Source organism: Taudactylus pleione, unplaced genomic scaffold (assembly GCF_031769625.1).
Source record: "Taudactylus pleione unplaced genomic scaffold, aTauple2 ptg000672l, whole genome shotgun sequence".
NCBI lineage: Eukaryota > Metazoa > Chordata > Amphibia > Anura > Myobatrachidae > Taudactylus > Taudactylus pleione.
Window position 1 is genome coordinate 265,214 of NW_028285074.1, and position 19,647 is coordinate 284,860.

Consider the following 19,647-nt stretch of genomic DNA (forward strand, 5'->3'; position numbering starts at 1 on the left):
TGGTCGGGGCCCCTGGCGAGTGCCATCCTGGCCAATGGGTAGATACGCCCGTTTGATCTGTAACTTCTATTGAATTGCCATCCCATCTGCTGTTATGAAACTCTATTTAATTTTCATCCATAGCCATCGTTTTATACTATTGTGTTAAGAATTTAGGGGTCTATTCACTAAGCAGTGTTAGGAGACAGAGTGAGAAGTGATAAGGTACCAGCCAATCAGCTCCTAACTGTCATTTTTCAAACACAGCCTGTGAAATGGCAGTTGGGAGCTGATTGGCTGGCACCTTATCACTTTTCACTCTGTCTCCTAACACTGCTTAGTAAATAGACCCCTATGGCTTTTCCCCTCACGTACCTTTTATGAAATTATTATCCAACTATCTAAGGCTGTTTTTTCCAACTGTTCTGTTTTCAATGCCAACTTCATGTGTAATTACAATTAAGAAATGGGGGGCATTGCCCACATGTAGCTTTTATGAAACTGCTGTCCTACCAAGCGCTGTATTATTTGAGCCTGCCATCTAGCTATAGCTTTTAATATTGCTTTTTTGAAGGAGTCATTAAAAATATAGAATGTAAATGAATGTAATTTATATATATATATAAAAAAAAAACATGGTGAAGATTTTGTAAATAAGACGAAAATAAAGACACTGGTTGGTTCCCTCTTCTCTAGTTCGCAGCACGAGTAAGTGCCACATCTACAGTACCTCTGGACTCGCAAAATGTTCGCAGCCCCGTTAGGCCATGAGGGGGGCGACTTGCTGTACCGTTGCAACGGAAACTCGCCCCCTTTGCGGCTAACAGGATTGAGCTCTTAGAGTTGGGAAGGAGCATGTTCACATTCAATTCTAAATTGCATTGTTGAAATAAAGCTGCCCAGTATTTGTGTGCTATATGCTGAAGCAGCCAGTATATTCTCTGCATGAAAATAATAATTAGATTTATACCCCTTACATTGCAGCATGGTTTGTCTAGTTTCAAAATGGCTCCTCTTTTTGCTTAGCTTCTAACTGTGAATCAGGCCATACTTACTTACTCCTGATTTTTCAGGTAGTCCTCCGAGCTCCTGGAAGAGTGGGTACTCCTCCCAGATCCTGCCCACTACCTAGTAAAGTGGGCAGGATGAGGAAAATAATACAGAGTGGGGCTGGATCTGGTGATGCAATTCTATGCTAATCGTGTCAGTTTGGCCCTGTCCTCTATTCATATTCATATAAGTGCGATTTGCAGCATTTTGCCCTGAGGGTGGCGGTGCCTAATGTACAGCCCAGCCCCCGTCGTCGGCCACCTGTATCTCCTCTTAGAGCTTCTCCTGGAGATGAGATTTTGAATGTAAGTAAGTTTGTATCAGCTCCATAGTGTGTTCAGCTATTCAACCTTCTTCTTACTTGTAGATGTACTCAAGGGTCACCCGGTTGTTACCATGTTACCTATCGAGCATGATTACGTGGAAGTGATACCATCACAACCCACAGAGCTGGAAATGCAGAGCGTTCCACCAAGTCTCCCAAATCGTCCAATTACGCCTTCATTGGGTAATTTCAGCCAACCAACTCTTCCTGATGTTCTTCAGTTGTTTTGCACTTACAGAGGATCCCTCTCATATCAATTTATCTATCTATCTATCTCATATCTATCTATTTATCTATCTACCTGTCTGTCTATCTATCTATCCCATATCTATCTATCTCATATCTATCTATCTATCTATCTATCTATCTATCTCATATCTATCTATTTATCTATCTACCTGTCTGTCTATCTATCTATCCCATATCTATCTATCTCATATCTATCTATCTATCTATCTATCTATCTATCTCATATCTATCTATCTCATATCTATCTATCTATCTATCTGTCTGTCTATCTCATATCTATATATCTATCTATCTCATATCTATCTATCTATCTATCTATCTATCTCATATTTATCTATCTACAGTATCTATCTATCTATCTCATATCTATCTATCTATCTCATATCTATCTATCTATCTCATATCTATCTATCTATCTATCTATCTATCCTTCATTTGGTAATTTCAGCCCATCAACTCTTCCTGATGTTCTTCAGTTGTTTTGCACTTATTGAGGATCCCTATTATATCAATTTATCTATCTAAATATCTCATATCTATCTCAGATCTATCTATCTACTGTATCTATCTATCTACTCTATCTATCTATCTATCTATCTAATATTTATCTATCTATCTCATATCTATCCATCTGTCTATCTCATATCTATCTATCTATCTACTGTATCTATCTATCTATCTATCTATCTCATATCTGTCCATCTGTCTATCTCATATCTATCTAGATATCTATCTCTATCGATCTCATTTCTATCCATCTGTCTATCTCATACCTATCTATCTATCTATCTATCTATCTATCTATCTATCTATCTATCCCATATCCATGACCTTTTCATCTCCAACTCCCTGAATCTCCTAGCCATTACTGAAACCTGGATCTCACCCTCTCACACCACCTCTCCTGCTGCTCTATCCTCTGGGGGCCTTGCCTTCTTCCACACACCCCAGCCTGGGGGTCGCCATGGTGGTGGTGTTGGGGTCCTTCTATCCACCAGTTATTCCTACCAACTAATACCCTCTGAACCATCCCTTACATTCCCCACATTTGAGGTTCAAGCTATACGCCTCTTCCAACCAGTAAACCTCAGAGTAGCTATCATTTACCGTCCCCCTGGCTCTCCCTCCAAATTCCTTGACAACTTCGCTTCCTGGCTCCCTCACTTTCTCTCCTCAGATCTTCCCTCCATTATCCTAGGTGATTTTAATATTCCTATTGACATTCCCACAGAATCCTCTGCAGCTAAACTCCTTACCCTCACCTTTTCATTTGGTCTTGCCCAATGGACTTCATCACCCTCCCATGTGAGTGGGCACTCACTTGACCTGGTCTTTACTCACCGTTGTGATATCTCTCATTACTCCAATTCCCCCTTCCCCCTCTCTGACCATCACCTTCTCTCTTTTAACCTATCCCTCTCTCCTTCCCCTCCTTTACCTCCTAAGGCTACCATTACAAAGCGTAATATTGAGGCTACTGACACTGTTGCCTTTTCCTCCCTGCTGGGCTCTCTTCTCTCCCCTATCCTTTCTCTCTCCTGCCCTGAACAAGCTACTTCCCTGTACAATTCCTCCCTTACTTCTGCTCTTGACTCACCCTCGCAGATCCACACCACAACCCTGGCATTCCAAATGCACCAGATACCTGCAAAAATGTTCAAGAATTGCCAAGCGTCAGTGGAGAAAATCGCGCTCTAAGGCTGACTTCCTCCATTTCAAATTTATTCTCTCTTCCTACAGTGCTGCCCTGTCTCTCTCCAAACAAACATATTTCAAGAACCTCATCTCCTCCCAGTCCTCAAACCCCCGGCGTCTCTTTGCCACTTTCAACTCCCTCCTATGCCCTTCCCCTACTTGCCTCCCCTCCTCACTCTCTGCCCTTGACTTTGCTACCTACTTTACATCTAAAATTGACTCCATACGTGAGGACATCATATCCCATCAGACCCTCGGCACTCCTCCCCCTCCTTGCCCTGACCACCCCTCCCCTTCTGTCTCACCAACTCTGACATCCTTCTCCTCTGCTTCTGGAGAGGAAGTCATGGCCCTCATCCGGTCCTCCCCTCCTTCCACCTCCCCTCTTGACCCTATCCCTTCCCGTCTCCTCTCCTACTTGTCTCCTTCTGCCTGCTCCCATCTGGCTCACCTCCTTAATCTCTCCCTATCATCTGGCACTGTCCCTTCTGCATTCAAACATGCCCTTGTCTCTCCCATTCTTAAAAAACCTACCCTTGATCCTAACATACTTTCCAGCTATCGACCCATCTCTCTTCTCCCATTTGCTTCCAAACTCCTTGAGCGTATTGTCTACAATCGCCTTACCAGCTTTCTTTCCTCCCACTCCCTCCTTGACTCATTTCAATCTGGCTTCCGTTCTCTCCACTCCACTGAAACTGCCCTCACGAAAGTCAGCAATGACCTCCTTGCTGCCAAATCCAAGGGCCACTACTCTCTGCTCATTCTCCTTGACCTTTCTGCTGCATTTGACACTGTAGACCATCCTCTCCTCCTGCAAATCCTTTACTCTCTCGGTTTACATGGCACTGCCCTCTCTTGGCTTCCCTCCTACCTCTCTGATCGTTCCTTCTCTGTGTCCTCTCATGACTCCGCCTCCCCCCACTTCCACTAACAGTACGAGTTCCCCAAGGTTCTGTTCTTGGACCTCTCTTTTTCTCCCTATATACATCCTCTTTAGGTGAACTCATTAACTCCTTTGACCTCCAATGTCTATGCTGATGACACTCAAATTTACCTTTCCACCCCTGAGCTCTCCCCCTCGCTCCTTACCCGTATCTCCAACTGTCTCTCTGCTGTCTCTTCATGGATGTCCTAGCACTTTCTTAAACTTAACATGTCTAAGACTGAGCTGATCATCTTCCCACCCTCTTCCACTACATCACTTCCCACAATTTCATTATCCATTGATGGCACAACTATCTCCTCTAGCCCCAAAGTGCGCTGTCTTGGAGTTATCCTAGACTCCTCCCTCTCCTTTAAACCACACATTCAGCACCTCTCGCATTCCTGCCGTTTCCACCTAAAAAATATCTCCAGGATTAGACCTTTCCTCACCCAGGATGCCACTAAAACCCTCATCCACTCACTGGTCATCTCCAGATTGGACTACTGTAACCTTCTCCTAGCTGGCCTCCCAGTCTCTCACCTCTCTCCACTACAATCTGTTCTCAATGCTGCTGCTCGGCTCATCTTCCTCTCCAGACGTTCTACATCTGCTTCCCTTCTCCTTCAAGCCCTACACTGGCTCCCCTTCCCCTTCAGATGCCAATTCAAGGTTCTTACACTTGCCTACAAAGCCCTCACCAAATCCTCTCCCGCATACATTTCTGACCTTCTCTCCCTTCACACTCCCACCCGTCCACTTCGCTCAACAAATGCATGCCGCCTCTTTTGCCAACTGATTACTTCCTCCCACTCCTGCATCCAAGATTTTGCCCGTGCTGCTCCCTACCTTTGGAATGCTCTCCCTCTCGTCATCAGACTCTCCACCTCTCTACAAATCTTCAAACGGGCTCTCAAGACCCACTACTTCATCAAGGCCTTCCAGCACTCATCCTAACCCACCTCATGCTCTTTCCTCCCTATCTTCCCCTTCTGTGTCACGCCCGTCTGTCTGCCCCTCCCCTTTAGAATGTAAGCTCTCACTAGCAGGGACCTCTTCCCTCATGTGCTCCTCTTTACATTTTCTTCTACTCTTTACTCCCCATAAGGGCACCTAACACGTGACTGCCAACTCTCGGCTGCTTATTGTGAGTGCTTTAATCGCTATTGCAGCAATGTATATAAATCGTGTCCTTGTCCTGTACTGTATTGTACTGTAAGTTACTTGTTTCTTGTTCACCTATTAGTTCTATGTACTATGTAAGGAGCTGCAGAACTAAATAAAGGATAATAATAATAATAATAATAATAATAATATCTATATATCTAATATCTATCTCATGTCTGTCTGTCTGTCTGTCTGTCTGTCTGTCTGTCTCTTTTTTTTTGAGATTTTGAAAGTAAGTTTCTATCAGCTCCATAGTGTGTTCAGCTATTCAACCTTCTCCTTACTTGTAGATGTACTCAAGGGCCACCCAGTTGTTACCATGTTACCTGTCGAGCATGATTACGTAGAAGTGATACCATCACAACCCACAGAGCTGGAAATGCAGAGCATTCCACCAAGTCTCCCAGACCGTCCAATTACACCTTCATTTGGTAATTTCAGCCCATCAACTCTTCCTGATGTTCTTCAGTTGTTTTGCACTTATTGAGGATCCCTATTATATCAATTTATCTATCTAAATATCTCATATCTATCTATCTACTCTATCTATCTATCTAATATTTATCTATCTATCTCATATCTATCCATCTGTCTATCTCATATCTATCTATCTATCTATCTACTGTATATATCTATCTATCTATCTCATATCTGTCCATCTATCTATCTATCTAGATATCTATCTCTCTATCGATCTCATTTCTATCCATCTGTCTACCTCATATCTATCTATCTATCTATCTATCTATCTATCTATCTATCTATCTCATATTTATCTATATATATCTATCTACTGTATCTATCTCATATTTATCTATCTCATATTTATCTATCTCATATTTATCTATCTAGATATCTATCTATCTAGATATCTATCTATCTCATATCTATCTATCTAGATATCTATCTATCTCATATCTATCTAGATATCTATCTATATCATATCTATCTCATATCTATCTATCTGTCTCATATCTATCTGTCTATCTATCTCATATCTATCTCATATTTATCTATATATCTATCTATCTATCTACTGAATCTATCTATCTCATATCTATCTATCTCATATCTATCTATCTATCTCATATCTATCTATCTCATATTTATCTATATATCTATCTGTCTACTGTATCTATCTATCTATCTATCTACTGAATCTATCTATCTCATATCTATCTATCTGTATATCTCATATCTATCTAGATATCTAGATATCTCATATATATCTAGATATCTAGATATCTATCTGTATATCTCATATCTATCTATCTAGATATCTATCTATCTCATATCTATCTATCTATCTATCTATCTATCTCATATCTATCTATCTAACTATCTATCTATCTGTCTATCTCATATATATCTATCTATCTCATATCTATCTAGATATCTATCTATCTCATATCTATCTAGATATCTATCTATCTCATATCTATCTATCTCATATCTATCCATCTGTCTGTCTGTCTGTCTATCTCATATCTATCTGTCTGTCTGTCTATCTCATATCTATCCATCTGTCTGTCTGTCTATCTCACAGGTTCTCAAACTCGGTCCTCAGGACCCCAAATAGTGCATGTTTTGCAGATCTCTTCACATAATTACAAGTTAAATAGTTAGCTGCACCTGTTGCTCTTTTAAATTGTGTCAGTGAGTAACAAATACACCTGTGCACCTGCTAGGCTACCTGGAAAAAGTGAACTGTGTGGGGTCCTGAGGACCGAGTTTGAGAACCACTGGTCTATCTCATATCTATCCATCTGTCTGTCTGTCTATCTCATATCTATCTATCTATCTATCTATCTAATATATATCTATCTATCTACTGTATTTATCTATCTATCTATCTATCTCATATCTATCCATCTGTCTGTCGTCTATCTACAGCCAGGTGCATAAATATTGGGACATTGACAGAATTTTCAGATTTTGGCCTCTATTCACCACCACAATGGTTTTGAAATGAAACAAACAAGATGTGCTTTAACTGCAGACTTTCAGATTTAATTTGAGGGTAATTACATCCAAATCAGGTGAACGGTGTAGGAATTACAACGGTTTCTATATGTGCCTCCCACTTTTTAAGGGGCCAAAAGTAATGGGACTATCAACTCAAAAGCTATTTCATGGACAGGTGTGGGCTATTCCCTCGTTATTTCATTATCAATTAAGCAGGTAAAAGGTCTGGAGTTGATTCTAGGTGTGACATTTGCATTTGGAATCAGTTGCTGTCGACTCTCAATATGAGATCCAAAGAGCTGTCACTATCAGTGAAGCAAGCCATCATTAGGCTGAAAAATCAAAACAAACCCATCAGAGAGATAGCAAAAACATTAGGTGTGGCCAAATCAACTGTTTGGAACATTCTTAAAAAGAAAGAATGCATCGGAGAGCTCAGCAATACCTAAAGACCCGGAAGACCACGGAAAACAACTGTGGTAGATGACAGAAGAATTATTTCCCTGGTAAAGAAAAACCCCTTCACAACAGTTGGCCAAATCAAGAACACTCTCCAGGAGGTAGGTGTATATGTGTCAAAGTCAAGAATCAAGAGAAGACTTCACAAGAGTGAATATAGAGGGTTCACCACAAGATGTAAACCATTGGTGAGCCACAAAAACAGGAAGACCAGATTAGAGTTTGCCAAACAACATCTAAAAAAGCCATTACAGTTCTGGAACAACATCCTATGGACAGATGAGACAAAGATCATCTTGTACCAGAGTGATGGAAAGAGAAGAGTGTGGAAAAGGAAAGGAACTGCTCATGATCCAAAACATACCACCTCATCAGTGAAGCATGGTGGTGGTAGTGTCATGGCGTGGGCATGTATGGCTGCCAATGGAACTGGTTACCTTGTATTTATTGATGATGTGACTGCTAACAAAAGCAGCAGAATGATTTCTGAAGTGTTTCGGGCAATATTATATGCTCATATTCAGTCAAACGCTTCAGAACTCATTGGACGGCGCTTCACAGTGCAGATGGACAATGACCCGAAGCATACTGCAAAAGCAACCAAAGAGTTTTTTAAGGCTAAAAAGTGGAATGTTATGTAATGGCCAAGTCAATCCCCCTGACCTGAATCCGATTGAGCATGCATTTCACTTGATGAAGACAAAACTGAAGGGAAAATGCCCCAAGAACAAGCAGGAACTGAAGACATTTGCAGTAGAGGCCTGACAGAGCATCACCAGGGATGAAACCCAGCGTCTGGTGATGTCTATGTGTTCCAGACTTCAGGCTGTAATTGCCTGCAAAGGATTTGCAGCAAAGTATTAAAAAGTGAAAGTTAGATTTAGGATTGTTTAGTTTGTCCCATTACTTTTGGCCCCTTAAAAAGTGGGAGGCACATATAGAAACCGTTGTAATTCCTACACCGTTCACCTGATTTGGATGTAATTACCCTCAAATTAAATCTGAAAGTTTGCAGTTAAAGCACATCTTCTTTGTTTCATTACAAAGCCATTGTGGTGGTGAATAGAGGCCAAAATATGAAAATTCAGTCAATGTCCCAATATTTATGCACCTGGCTGTATCTATCCGTCTGTCTGTCTATCTATCTATCTATCTATCTCTTTTTTTTTGTTTTGAAGTTTGTTTTAAGGATATGTAATAGCAGTTGTATTATTATTACTTTATTCTGTTATCCGTAGCCTCTTCTGCAGATCGGCTGCCAGCCAACTGCAATATTCTGCTTCTGAACATAGGGAGGATGGTGGACATCACTGGTAAGAGATGTTACGAAACACTGGAAACCAGATGTATTGTGTCAAAAATGTTAGAAAATATTATTACATGTATTTTATAATTGAATAATTAGGGATTACATATATATATATTAATGTTCTGATTTGCCTCACACTTCCTTTGATGTGTAGTTCTTCTGTATACATACAGTGGTTATAAAATAATCATTTACCCCATTACACATTTTGGACACTTTATTTTATTTTGGTATTATTATAAACATGTTTTTTTTTCTTTATCTTAACTACAAATAAAAGACAGGTAATAACTGATTACATACTGTAATTAATAATCCCTTTAGCTAAAATATACCTAAATAATCCCTTTTATAATAGCTGTTTTCTGAGGTCACATAACAAAATATTTGAAGCCCACTTGTGTACAATGAAAGTGTTCCAATGGATTACAGAATAAATACAGCTGTCTATGTAGTATGTATTGTACAGTCCAATAGATTACAGCATAAATACAGCTGTCTATGTAGTATGTATTGTACAGTCCAATAGATTACAGCATAAATACAGCTGTCTATGTAGTATGTATTGTACAGTCCAATTGATTACAGAATAAATACAGCTGTCTATGTAGTATGTATTGTACAGTCCAATTGATTACAGCATAAATACAGCTGTCTATGTAGTATGTATTGTACAGTCCAATGGATTACAGAATAAATACAGCTGTCTATGTAGTATGTATTGTACAGTCCAATGGATTACAGAATAAATACAGCTGTCTATGTAGTATGTATTGTACAGTCCAATGGATTACAGAATAAATACAGCTGTCTATGTAGTATGTATTGTACAGTCCAATTGATTACAGCATAAATACAGCTGTCTATGTAGTATGTATTGTACAGTCCAATTGATTACAGAATAAATACAGCTGTCTATGTAGTATGTATTGTACAGTCCAATTGATTACAGCATAAATACAGCTGTCTATGTAGTATGTATTGTACAGTCCAATGGATTACAGAATAAATACAGCTGTCTATGTAGTATGTATTGTACAGTCCAATTGATTACAGAATAAATACAGCTGTCTATGTAGAATGTATTGTACAGTCCAATGGTTGCTTGGTACTTTTTCAAACAAAAGCTTCATCATGAAGCTTAAATCATATCTGGGAGTTATACAAAATTAAAACAAACCAGGTGAAGGATAAAGAAATATATGAAAGACTTTTAATGTCCACTGGATTCATCATGGAGAGAAAATGTCAAAATAGCTTTTTTCTAGAATAGATTTTACCAGAAAACTGAGAATCCGTGCAGGAGGCTGCAGAGAGGCCTACGGTAACTCCTCTGCCAGAGTATTACTTTCATTGCTAATGGAGGAAAATGTCCAGATTTAAGGGTCTATTTACTAAGCAGTGTTAGGAGACAAAGTGAAATGAGATAAGGTACCAGCCAATCAGCTTCTAACTTCCATGTCACAGGCTGTGTTTGAAAAATGACAGTTGGGAGCTGATTGGCTGGTACCTTATCACCGTTCACTTTGTCTCCTAACACGGCTTAGTAACTAGACCCCACAGTATGATGAGACCAAGGCTAACTTTCTTGGCTTCAAAGCAAGGATAACACTCTGCATTATCCCAACAACACTGGGCCTGATTCACTGCCGATCGCAATAGCGGTTACGCACACAGGGCCTGATTCAGGTTGGTTCGCAAGGCTGCGTCCGCCCGCAGCCAGCCAGTGTTTGCATTCTGCGCATGCGTATAAGACGCAGGGTGAGTGCGCGAACCGGCCACAGCGATTGGGAAGCGATCGCAGTGAGCACGCAGAGTCTTCACACAGTGATTGACATGAAGTGACCGTTTGAGGGTGGTGACGGGGGGGTGGTCAGAGAAACGCAGGAGTGCCTGGGCGTTTAAACGCCGTTACAGGGGCATGCATAATTAAGCCCCTGCGATAGCTTACACTGGCAGAGGTCTAGATGGTGACAGGAAGTTTAGCAGTTTCTGCGGTAGGGTCAGGTCAACCACAACTGGTTCCGATGTTACTCGATGGTACCGATGTTTTTGCTGACTTGCGGATGCATGTCATGGGAAGTGGGTGGCTTTATACAGTGATGGGCGTCTTGCTATAGAGCTGCGGTTGCCTGTGCGATTACAGTCTCACTGCAATAGCATGCTAATCCATTGCGGTCGCTATGCCGCCGTAGCACAACATAAGGACGCCCACTTTACCTTACACACATCCGTAATACTTAGTAAGACTGCGAAACCACCTGTAACATTGAATACCATCGCAGCCTCACGCACACTTGCACAAGCTCTGACCTTACTCAGGAATTGCTAACCTCATCACACGCTATGAGTACTCGGGCTGCGTAAGGCATCTCAGTGACTAATTTATGCACACCCCTGCAACGGCGTTAAAACGCTCTGGCACGCCTGCGTATCGCCGACTACCCCCCCGTTACCACCCACAAACGGTCACTTCCGGTCAATCACTCTGCAATGGGTCTGCGTAGTCACTGCGATCGCAGTCCCGATCACAGTGGCCGGTTCGCGCACGCGCACTCCGGTGCATGTGCAGTACGCAACAATCGCCCGATTGCGCGCGTAATCGCAGTTGCGATCGGTGAAGAAGTGGGGAGAGAGAAAAGAGAGGGAGAAGAAGAGAATGAGAGAGACAGAAAGGAAGGGGAGGACCAAAGATGGAATGAGAAAAATAGAATGAAGAGAGATTGAGAAGTAGATATGGGGAGAGAGAGAGAGATGGGGGGGAGAGAGGGGGAGAAATTGGAAGAGAGAGAGGGAGAGATTGGAGGAGAGAGAGAAATTGGAAGAGAGAGGGAGGGAGTGAGAGTGAGAGAGCGCGGGAGAGGGGGAGGGAGAGTGAGAGAGAGAACGGGAGGGAGAGAGAGAGGGAGAGGGAGAGAGAGAGGGAGGGAGGGGGAGGGAGAGGGGGAGGGATAGAGAGCGGGAGAGAGAGCGGGAGGGAGAGAGAGAGCGGGAGAGAGAGAGGGAGGGAGAGAGAGAGCGGGAGGGAGAGAGAGAGCGAGAGAGAGAGAGCGGGAGGGAGGGAGAGAGAGCGAGAGAGAGAGAGCGGGAGGGAGAGAGAGAGCGAGAGAGAGAGAGAGCGGGAGAGAGAGAGAGAGAGCGGGAGAGATTGGAGGAGAGAGAGAAATTGGAAGAGAGGGAGGGAGTGAGAGAGAGCGGGAGAGGGGGAGGGAGAGTGAGAGAGAGAGAGAACGGGAGGGAGAGAGAGAGCGGGAGGGAGAGAGAGAGCGGGAGGGAGAGCGGGAGGGAGAGAGAGAGCGGGAGGGAGAGAGAGAGCGGGAGGGAGAGGGAGGGAGAGAGAGAGAGGGAGGGAGAGAGAGAGCGGGAGGGAGAGAGAGAGAGGGAGAGGGGGAGGGAGGGAGAGGGGGAGGGAGAGAGAGAGCGGGAGAGAGAGAGGGAGAGATTGGAGGAGAGAGAGAAATTGGAAGAGAGAGGGAGGGAGTGAGAGAGAGCGGGAGAGGGGGAGGGAGAGTGAGAGAGAGAGAGAACGGGAGGGAGAGAGAGCGAGAGAGGGAGGGAGGAGAGACAGAGATGGGGGAGAGAGGGGGACAGAGATGGTAAGGTGCTATTGGTATGGTGGGAACAACAAAAAAATAAACATCAGACACCTAGCGATCCAGCAAAAGACAAGTCCATAATACTAGTACTGTTGTTATCTGATTTATTATTAATATTATTACTATGGTAGAGCTTGTTCATTTTTTCAGAACAAATAAGAGAACAAAATGGATGAAGCAAAATATAGACAAATCTTATTCTACAAGAGACAAAAGGTGGGAATCCGCACTGACCTGATCCAATGAGGATCAAAGTAGATTTGTGTGTATAGCGTTAAAGAACCAACATATAGGGCATCATTTAGTATGGTATAATCCTACTAAATCATCAGGTTGGTGGTGCTCCCTACAGTCAGGTATATCATGTATAAAACAAAGCAGAAAGGAAGAAGACGCTCTTTGTTTGGGCTCTTTTGATTTAAATTTTATTATTTATTAAAACTTTCATTTTTATATTTTTTTCTCTCTTCTCTCACTAAACATGCTTTTGAAATGCACTCATTAAACACAGCCATTATATCCAGTGATTAACAGGAGAGCATCCTAACCAGATATTGTACATCACTCTACAACTGGCTGATACATTTATTGCTTTACACATGTATCTGTATTTGCAGCTTTTGCACTCTTATGGAAATGCCGCTTCACCTGTATGTATTGTGAGCAATGCCCCCCCCCTCCCCTTTTTGTTATCACTGTATTGTGTCCTTTTTAATATATGTACCTTTACTGGAAAAAGACTCCTGAGTAGAGAAAGTAAATGCTAACTTCTTCCCATCTTGTTTTTTAATGCATATCAATAAAAAATTATGTTTTAATGAAACAATAACATTTCAATCAAAAGAGAGTCCCAGCAAAGCGAGTCTTCTTTCTCTCTTTGTCCTGGTTTATATATTCTACAAGAGACCTAAGGTTTGGGATAATTTTTTTATCCTAGCAGGACAAAGACGCAAACTAGGGAGCAACAGCCACATTTTAGTGGCTCCTTATACGGGAACAGTCAGTGGCCTGGACTGGCCCAGCCAAAGACCAGAATTCGCATTTGGCTGCAAAGTTTTATACATTCTGCTAATCAGGACCATAACTTGGGCTATGTTAGAGGGGAGCCGTCCCGGGCACAAATCTAAGGCGGGGCAGGGAATGGATATCTTAGGTAACTTTGGTCACTTAAGAGGACTTTGCATGGGGCGTTAATCTTCCTTTTTGTCCCAGAGACTTTCCCAGGCAGACGCACATCCAGGATGGTACTGAGGGCAGTTCTGCCATCCAGCTTGCTAGGGTGAGGGGGTGGTTGCTCCCCAGGCGTCACCTGTGTCCATCCTGTGAGGTGCCTTGAAGGGCTCCTTGCGTTTCCTAACAACCAGCTTCCTGCTGCCGGCCTCCTCTTTGTAGCAGGGCCCTGAATTGTCCCGGTATGGCACTGGTAATTGCATGTAAAAGGGTTACTACCATGGGCAGGGGAGTGAATGAATTATTGTCTGTTGTTTTTTTTTTTTCTTCTCTTTTTAATTGGCACAAAATGCGAGAGACGGCGGAAGGATAAGTACTTCTTATAACCAAAAGATCTGTGGCCTAATAAATCGGAGCTACACACAAATCAAAATAATGTCATATTTTGTGATACGTGGGTAGATGTACTAAACCTTGGTGAGAGAAAAAAGTACCAACCAATCAGCTCCTAACTGTCATATTTCAAACACATTGTCTGTAACATGGCAGTTAGGAGCTGATTGGTTTGTACTTTATCTCCCTCCGCTTTATCTCTCTCCAAGGCTCAGTGCATCTCACCCACAGTGTCAATCAATAGTATTTAAAGTTACAATGGTTTGTAAAAAGACAAAATCCTACCAAAAGTCACTGATTTAAACAAATAAATGACCTTTTAGCGGCAGTGTATAATGCAGGAAACCGTTATACTTTTTAACCTTTTAACTGGTAATATATTTGAAATAAAATGGATAATTATACGGCGATGGAATTATCATGGAATCTTGTGTTACTGAGCCTTGAGCACAGGACTGACCACCGGGAAGGGAGAGTTGAGATTGAGATGATGTACTAAGCTCTGGAAAGTGATAAAGTGGAGAGTGATACACTACCAGCCACTCAGCTCCTAACGGTCATCTTACAGGCTGTGTTTGAAAAATGACAGTTAGGTGCTGATTGGTCTGCAGTTTATTACTTTCCAATTTATCACTTTTCAGAGCTTAGGGCCTGATTCAGCAAGGATCACTGATGCGATCGCACACGCAGTTCTGCTGCGAAAGTATGCTAATAATTGCAATCGCAAAGCACTCGCACGGACAACATGCAGATGCCCACTTCCCCTCTCGCACATCCGTAATACCGTGCAATCCAGCCAAAACATCGGTAACATCGAAGTACATCGGAGCCGCTCGCACAATTAAGGCAGGTCTGACCCTACCACTAAATTGCTGACTTTCCTGCACGCAGTGAGAGCTCAGGCTGGGTATGTCATCATAGTGGCTAATTTATGCACGCCCCTGCAACGGCGTTCACACGCACTGACACGCCTGCGACCACCCCCCCATCACCACCCCCAAACGTTACTTCCTATCAATCACTCTGTGATGGTTCTGCATATTCACTGTGATCGCAGTTCCGATTGCGGTGAGGTATTTTCGCATGCGCAGTACGCTGCAATCGACTGTCTGCGTATGCTTTAGCATTTGCGATCCTTGCAGAATCATGCCCTTAGTACAGTATGTTTTATCCATCACGTGCCAGCCATGTATCATTATCAGAAGGTGTAGGATACACATCTATTACAATCTGTTTTATTATGTACGGTTTATTTCATTTTGTGCTTATCTGCTCCGCTTGTCTGCCCATATGGGATGGAATAATTATGTCGACCCTCACAATGTCGCCAGTTAGAAGGTTGACACCATAATGCTGAATGTCAATGTCGACATGGTTAAAAAGTCGACACACAACATATTGGCATACAGACATGAGATGTCGATACAGACAAAATGTTGACAATAGAAATTTTTGTTTTAACTTGGTTACTGTTAGCCAAAATATGGACCCCCAATTTAAACCCTATCGACATTCTGAGCAGGTCAACAAACTGACTACATGCTGTAACTCTCTACATTATGGTGTCTATATTATGACTTTCAACTTAATGATTGTCGACAAAACATACCGACACCGTCCATGTATATTTGTTATAGAGGTCATGCAGACTTAAAGTTAAAGTAGAAAAGAATCCGGGATTTCCTGTACCAGTAATCAGAATTGTGCTGGGAAAGCCTGTGCCTATCACCAGCTTGTTGTTGTGACCAGTTCTTCTATGTAATTGTACATTTGCATTTCCCTCTAATGTACTGATGATCACATCGTCTTCCTCAGATTCCCAGACCCTGGGATCCCCATTACTCTGCATCAGATGCTCGGCCGCCTTCTCAGAGCTCAACAATGTACAGGAGAACAAGGTGAATAAAAGACACATGCAAAAATGAAGGTAGAAAAAGGAGAGGGGGACCGCACTAGGGGCCTGATTCAGAGCCGGACGCTCTTTCAGAGCGCTCGCTCTGAATCAGGGTGTTTTTTTTTTGTTTTGTTTGTTTTTTCGGCCTCCTGGACGCTCGCATAGCTGTGGGTGACCACCCACAGCTTTTGTGAGCGGCCAGGTGATGGTCGCGACCATCGTGGCTTGCGACGAGACCCTTGTGGTAGGGTCTCGTTCCTGCAAGCCCCATCGAGCTTCCGGCTCTAAATAGAGCCGGAAGCTCACCACTGACATCACTGGTGATGTCAGTGGTGCCTCCCACAAACGTCAGGCGTTCCTTCGGGAACGCCTCTGTTTGTGTAGCCACCCCCCCTGCCTGGCTCCAAAACGGGGCGAGCTGTCAATCACAATCGACAGCTACCCCGGTTTGGTGTCGAGACCTTTAGCGACGGAGCGCCCGTCGCTGGTCCGGGTCTCGTGCATGTGCACGCCGGAGGTGGCGCATGCGCATGGGGAAAACATCAACCAGCTTGCGAGCGGGTCTGAATCAGCCCCTAGGGCTGATGTGTAGAAGCTACACTACTAGGACGTGATGGTCCGATCACACACAGGCAACAGTTAATTGTGGGCCTATAGACTATGCAGAGCTGGACGTAAGTGAAAATACAGATGGGCCCACATACACCTATCATCAAATTGCGCCAGTTAGCCCTGTTTGCTGCACCACAGACTTTGCAAAAGGCAGAAGACAGAGGGCCTGATTCAGAGCCGGACGCTATTTGCGGACGGTCGTTCTAAAAAGGGGGCCGGCTATTTAAATTGAGCACTCGCTCTTTGCGGTTTGTTAACGCCTCTATATCTGAGCGAGCGTCCGAAAAATGTGCTCGCTATTTTGTAAAGACGCCCCTTTGCCGTTCGCATCATACGTCATCTCCGGTATTTATTAGATTAATCGGAAACATCGAAAGGCATCTGAACTGCTCGCAGTGCTTGTGGTAGGTTTTTCCTACTGCTATCACTGCGAGCAGTTCAGGCTAAAAGACAGCCAAGTGACGTGGTCGATGACGCTCCTTTACTAATTATGCACTCCCATTAAACGCCCTTTTGACCGTTAGGCACGCCTGCGTTCGGATCTCCACTCCCCCGTTTTCAAGCACCTTCCCCTGTTACCACCCACAAACGGTACGTTCTGCCAATCAAATTAGCAGCTCCTCGCTGTTTTCCGAGCGCACGATTTCCGATCGCAATGACTGTTTTGCGCATGCACATTACAACCCATATGCATGCGCAGTTGTGCGAACATCGCTCAGAGCGAACGAGCGGCCGCTTACGAGCGGCTCTGAATCAGGCACAGAGGTCCAAGTTCCTAGGACACTATAAGCGAATGTGTGTGTGTGGGTACAATACGAGTAAGACGTAAAATTCAGGAAAAAGTATGAACATAGGCCCTCATTCAGAGCCGTTCGCTATTTGCGGTCGTTCGTTTAAAAACAAGGGGTGGCTATTCAAATGATCCGTACGCACATTGTAGTCTGTTCACACCTCTAAGTCTGAACGAGCGAGCAAAACATACGCTCGTTTATTTGTTAAAAACGCCCCCTGGCCGCTCGCATCCTACGTCATGTCCGCTATTTATTAGATTAATCGAGTACATCGACCAGCGTATGAACTGCTCGCTATTCTTGTGGTTGGTGTTTGCTACCACAAATTTGCGAGCAGTTCTGGCTATAAAATAACCCAGTGACGTGAACAATGACGCTGCTGTTTTAAATATACACACCCATAAAACGCCCGTTTTGACCTTTAAGCACGCCTGCGTTCGGATCTCCACTCCCCGTTTTCAAGCACCTTCCCCTGTTACCACCCACATACGCCTCATTCTGTCATTCAAAATAGCAGGCACTCGCTATATTGCGTACCAACGATTTTTGGCCGCACTGACTGGTTCGCGCATGCGTACTAAAAACCGTACGCATGCGCAGATGTGCAAACATCGCTCGGAACGAGCGTACTGCCGCTAACGAGCGGCTCTGAATGAGGGCCATACAGTACATGAATCGCTAGTTGTGCTATATGTTGGTGCCAAAATGCTATGTGCACAGATATACAAGTGTCACATATCACAAGAATCAGCCCAGTCTCCTGGTGCGTCCTAGCCGCATCGCATTGTGACTTAGACACATTTTCAGCAAAAAAGATTAAAAAAAGACGCCAACCGCTAGTAGAGTCTCACGGGACCAGGTGCACCAAGAGGGTCTGTTTGGCGCGACTGCAGCAAAGACGTGTGAGGACACATCTGTATCAGCCCAGACAACGCGTTTTGTGACTTAGAGAGTCACTGTGTCAGGCAGTATGGCTCTGCTAGAATGCGCAACTTGATGAGGCAGAACAACAAATTAATATACAGTATTTAGTAAAAGTTTCAAGTGAACATGTATAAAGGAATAAATACACATCATCTTATCTCTAAAGACGCATATCCACTACACGATAAATTGGACGATTTGAATGATAACGATAGCGTCAGGTTGCATAGGTTCGGGGATGAGGGAGGGTGTTGGCACTGAATGATATATATCGTTCAGTGTGGGCTCAGGGTCTAATTCAGACCCGCTCGCAAGCGGGTCGATGTAGAGTCCCTGCGCACGCGCAGCGGCCGCACTGCGCATGCGCAAGCTCTGGAGCGAGAGAAATTCTCTCGCTCCGGGGCTTACTACAAAAGGGGCGGCTGTCGATGGTGATCGACAGCTCGCACCGTTTTGTAGGCGGGGCGGGGGGGTGGCTTGCCAAACGGAGGTGTTCCCGACGGAACGCTTGTCGTTTGGGGGCGGCCCCACTGACATCACTCGTGATGTCAGTGGTGAGCTTCCGGCTGTAATAGAGGCCACGTGTCACATCCACGTTCTCGTCACTCTGGGGGAAGCACCTAGCCTCTCCGAGCACAGTGCATGCACGCCTCATACCAGGATTCGGGACTAGCGGCGGTGCAGCCGGTGCCTTGCACCGGGGCCCGCTGTGGTGCAGGGGCCCATGGCCGCCTGCATCCGACAGCGCCACTGCCCGCCGACCTGGTTCCAATTACCTAAATGTTTGGAGTTGAAGCGAGCCCGCTTTGGCTGCTCCGGCTCCAACATGAGAGCTACCCACCGCGGCCCTGCCCCTTGCTCCAGCAGCCCGGCCCCTTGTTATGACACGGCGCACGTGACATCATGATGTCACATGCACCGTGTCATAATAAGGGGCCGGGCTGCTGGAGTAAGAAGATCGAGTGGAGCCGCGGATCAAGAGGAGCAGAAGAGGAAGAAGTAAGGTAAGTGGCGGTGGTATGGAGGGGGGGAGGGTGAAAGAGGCTGACACACACTGGGGCTGGGGGGGGGGTTGAAGAGGCTGACACACGCTGGCGCTGGGGGGAAAGAGGCTGACACACAAGGGGGCTGGGGGGGGAAAGGC

The 19,647-nt window shown here is 44.2% G+C and overlaps 1 protein-coding gene across 4 annotated transcripts in view; it reads left to right on the forward strand.

Annotated features, from left to right (window-relative positions):
- Positions 1–19,647, forward strand: part of LOC148478169 (circularly permutated Ras protein 1-like) — a 152,439-nt gene that overhangs the window by 63,534 nt on the left and 69,258 nt on the right. For all 4 annotated transcript variants that reach the window (XM_088455841.1, XM_088455840.1, XM_088455843.1 and 1 more), the window contains 4 exons: positions 1,397–1,537; positions 5,681–5,821; positions 9,053–9,127; positions 16,098–16,180. In XM_088455841.1, the coding sequence (XP_088311967.1) occupies positions 1,397–1,537; positions 5,681–5,821; positions 9,053–9,127; positions 16,098–16,180 (440 nt within the window). The remainder of the gene's footprint in view (positions 1–1,396; positions 1,538–5,680; positions 5,822–9,052; positions 9,128–16,097; positions 16,181–19,647) is intronic.